The 4,188-nt window shown below is 43.6% G+C and overlaps 1 protein-coding gene across 1 annotated transcript in view; it reads left to right on the top strand.

Annotated features, from left to right (window-relative positions):
* The window catches only part of LOC107834892 (uncharacterized), a 9,242-nt gene extending 5,060 nt beyond the window's left edge, over positions 1-4,182 (top strand). The window contains exon 2 of the mRNA XM_016666877.1: positions 3,112-4,182. Coding sequence (XP_016522363.1) covers positions 3,112-3,260 — 149 coding nt within the window. The 3' untranslated portion in view covers positions 3,261-4,182. The remainder of the gene's footprint in view (positions 1-3,111) is intronic.
* Positions 4,183-4,188: the final 6 nt, after the last annotated feature.

Below are 4,188 nucleotides of genomic sequence, written 5' to 3'. Positions count from 1 at the left end.
TTGGACACAGCCCATATATGCGACAAGTCAGTCAACACCTCCGCACAATAATTCAGCGCAGTGAGTGACAACTTTTTTTCATCACAATGCTTATGTGTGTCTATACAGCTAGCTTTGCTAACATCACGTCAACGGATCTTACCTTCTTTGAGCTACTTTTCTAAGTGATGAAAAAAGTTAGACGTTGTCTCCACCGTCTGTGAAAGCGAAGCACTGCTGAGTTAGCTGTGGCCATCGGATTTCTTACTATTTATGCAGCGCTATTATATTACTGACGATTAGACAAACATTTTCTGCCGCTGAGAGAAAACCACTGCGCATGTCTCAGAGCGCCGCGTGCGAGTGAAAGGTGGGGAGTGGAGGGGAGTAACAGAAATACGTTATTGCTTGAATTTTAATTGGTGCGTTTTGGATCCACTGAAAACAAAGATGTTAACAAATAAACTGGCCAGTATGCTGTACGTTTAGTGGTATTTTCACAGTTGCGGTCTCGACTGGTCTTGAAATAAAATCCCGAGTCCTCAGCGCCCGAGACCGAAACAAGACCGAGACCAAATGCGGTCGAGTCCGAGACGAGACCGAGACCATCAAAAAATGGTCTTAAGACCGGTCTCGAGACCAAGACCAATTTCGAGTACCACAACACTGGCAGTAGACCATGAATGTGCTGTACATAAACTAAGGTGAAAAAAGTGGCATCACATAATTCAAAAATTCAAGAAAAACCATTAAAACTAACAAGTTTTGTTGGCAGCCATTTTGTCTCCAACCTGTAGACAAAATTGCTTTCAAATTTTTTAAATTATATCAACAGGGGGTTAATTATGAATTAATTATGGGCCAGGGGCCCCGGGGCCCAGGCCACATGACCAGAGGCGAAGAATCCGTGACCATGGCAATAGACAAGCAGGATCGCCTCTGAGTCTCAGCCCGACTTTACATGTGATGTTCCATCAGAAGCTGTCCAGGGCAGCATTCAGTCCCGCTGTGTAGAAAAATCTGGACAAAGTGTGTGGCCCCCCTTGGCAGAGCGAGGGAGAGACAGAGAGATACAGCAGATGAGTCATTGTTTTCAAACCTCCGTCTCACATCGGGCAGAAGCTGTTGGTCTTTTCTGCCATAGGAGACCCTCAGAAATCACCCCTGGGTCTCGTCCTTCAGCCAGGTGTTTCCTCAGAGATCAGATCCTGTAAGCTGCACTCAGTCCTCACGTGACAACAGGAAAAATCAATCCAACCTCACTGACCTCTGTAGAAGGTGTAAGAATTGTCAAGTAGGTGTTGGCCCTCAAACAGCAGTCCAGCAGAAGATGGCATAATTCATATGTGTAGAAAGTGCAAATGTCCAAGTCAGCATGGCTAAGAACAGCGGATGCCTGATGGCGAAGCCAGAGGCCTTTCTCATCACCTCCTCGCACAGCACCGAACCCGCAAAACCCAGCTGCCACGGCCCCCGTCAGACCACAGGAAGCAGCACTACTAGAATAAAACACAAAGTAAATTAAGAAAAAAGAAGTGTATGCCACCTTTTGCTCACATAATTACAAATTAAATTTCTTTTCTGTAGCTTGTAATATAGATGAAGAGTTGCCTCTTTTTTGTTTTTTTTTGTTGTTTCAGCCAGGCTCAGGGTCACTCAGATAAGGTCCACTGCCTCAGTGTCTGAGCACCAAAGAAAAGATAGAATAGAAATGCGTTAAGATGATTCATCCTCAGATGTTTCAGAATTAATCAGTTGTGGAATCAACTCCTCTCAAAAATTAAACTCTCAAAAATTATTAAAAATGTAAACAAAATGTAGTATTTTCGGCTACATACACTTTTCAGACATTGGTTATTCAAATGCATATGTAAAATAATTAATTTAATAGTGTCTAATTTTACACAAAAGCATCCTTGTGATAATGCCATGCTTTACGACAACCAGAAAAAAGAAAACTATAATCAAATATTCTTTATACCATTAATGAAAATATTACAATTTCCTGATATTTTTCAAAACGGCTGAGTGTTGTATTTATGTATTGTTTTTTTTTTTTTTTTTTTTAGAATTTAAAAAATTGTTCACATTTTATCTGAATTATTCTCCATGTCCCCTTAGGGGCTCTGTAGAAGTTTATGGTNATCCAGAGACTAAGTAAAGTAATGTGTCAGTCAGAAGAGGAATCCTCATTTAAAAAGTCTGTGCCACAGATAGACCTTGAGGACACTATTCCATGCACCACTTCAGTCCAGGCAACAGATTATCCACTCAAAACCCGACCGGAGCCAAAACAAACTCTGCAGGAGGTAACATTGAGGAGGAAGTTTAAAATCTCTGGGCAGATTGGAGAGAGTGGGCAGAGGGATAAGCGGTCCTACCTCAGTTGAGTACACCAGATCGAAAATGGGATTGGAAAAGGACACTCAGAGGTTGAAGTAGTTGAAGCAGTAATTAGGGCCATCAGTCCAGGAATGCCCCTAAGAGACATGTTGGAGATAAAACGTGGATTAACCCTTAGCAAACTGCTCACCATACTAAAGGGACACTACAGAGTAGATAGCCCCACTGAACTTTACCATCAGCTTCTCAATATCTCCCAAGAACCCAAAGAAACTGCCCAAAATTTTGTATTTCGTGCTATCGAGCTCAAAGAAAAACTTCTATGGAAAGCAGCAAATGAGGAGACCAATGAACTGTACAGCAGGACCACAATTCAGCGTAAGTTTCTCCGCTCCATTGAAACTGGGCTACTCAGCGACCCCATTAAGTATCAGTTGCTGCCTCTCCTAAGTAATATGACCATAAGAGATGAAGAACTGATTGAGAAAGTTAACAAAGCTTCAAAGCTAGAAAATGAAAGATTGGAGAAACGAAGAAGGTCCACTGCAGTCAAGATTCCCAAGGTACAAGAGCTCCAAACAGCGTGCCAGACAGCCCTGACACCTGTTCAAAGCCACCCGAAACCCAAAGAATCCCCCATTACAGTGGCTGTGAAAACAGTTAAAAATAAAGAGACTAAAACAGACACACAACAGATCATAGAAGAACTTTGCAAAGAAATGAAAGAGATGTTTGTGGCTGCTATGGAAACCAGTCCCCACACCATGGCACCAAAACACAGACAAAAAGGCTGTAAGAAGTGCAGAGAAGAGGGTATAGGAGACAACTGTATGCACTGTTTCAAATATGGGCGGGAGGGCCACTACTCTCGTGGATGCCGAGCACCGAGACCGTTGATGGGAAACGAGGAAGGGCTACTGAGGTGGGACCAGCAGTAGTCCAGGATCCACGGTCCCATAAAGAGCAGCCAAGCCCACCACCATCCTCCAATGAAATGCCAGTTGCTGCCTTATCAGCTGTAACTGAAGTTCGTTATCTACCCCCTCAACACAAGTCAAGGTTAGTAAGCCTGGTGGGAAACCGCTGTACTGTTAACTGTTTTATGGACAACCATCCAGTCAAAGTATTGTGGGATTCAGGGGCACAGTCCAGCATTGTAAATGAAAACTGGCGGCAGAACCACCTTCCCCACACAGTTGTCAGACCTGTGTCAGAACTGTTAGATAATGAGACGCTCACAGTGTTTGCTGCAAATGACACAACCATCCCCTACACTGGCTGGATAGAAGTCAGCTTCAGACTAGACAGTGATTGTTTCCCAACCAGTGAGTTGCAAGTGCCAATATTGGTAGCCAGTGACCCAGCCGTGGCCAGTGATCCCATCATCGGCTACAATGTTATTGAGGCGGTTGTCAACAGAAAAGAAGTAAAGACCAAAGGTGGAAGAAAACAACTTGCACACTATGTAAGTAAAGCATTTGAAATAACTGTACAAACTGCACATAATGTTGTCAGACTGGTGCAGAACAGCAAAAAAGACTCAGAGGCAGGTGTGGTAAGGACTGGAGTAAAGAGAGTGCCTTTGAGAGCAAACCAAGTTACCACTGTTTTTGCCCGGGCACATGTTAGTCCACATGCTCTGGGTCAAGACATGCTCTTTTTAGCTGACATGGTTGACTCACCACCAGAGGGCGTCATGTTCAGTGACGTACTGGTGCAAATTCCAGACAGAAAAGTGCCATATGTGCCCATCCCAGTGACTAACACCACAGAACACACCATTTATCTAATGAGTCGTAAAGTGATCGGACGTCTTGAGCCAATAAAGGCTGTATATGCAGCAGACATCCAGACAAAAGTAAATGA

This window comes from Poecilia formosa, unplaced genomic scaffold (assembly GCF_000485575.1).
Source record: "Poecilia formosa unplaced genomic scaffold, Poecilia_formosa-5.1.2 Scaffold830, whole genome shotgun sequence".
In the NCBI taxonomy this organism is placed as follows: domain Eukaryota; kingdom Metazoa; phylum Chordata; class Actinopteri; order Cyprinodontiformes; family Poeciliidae; genus Poecilia; species Poecilia formosa.
The sequence above is the reverse complement of the archived record's forward strand: the minus strand, read 5'-3'. Positions and strand labels throughout refer to the sequence as shown.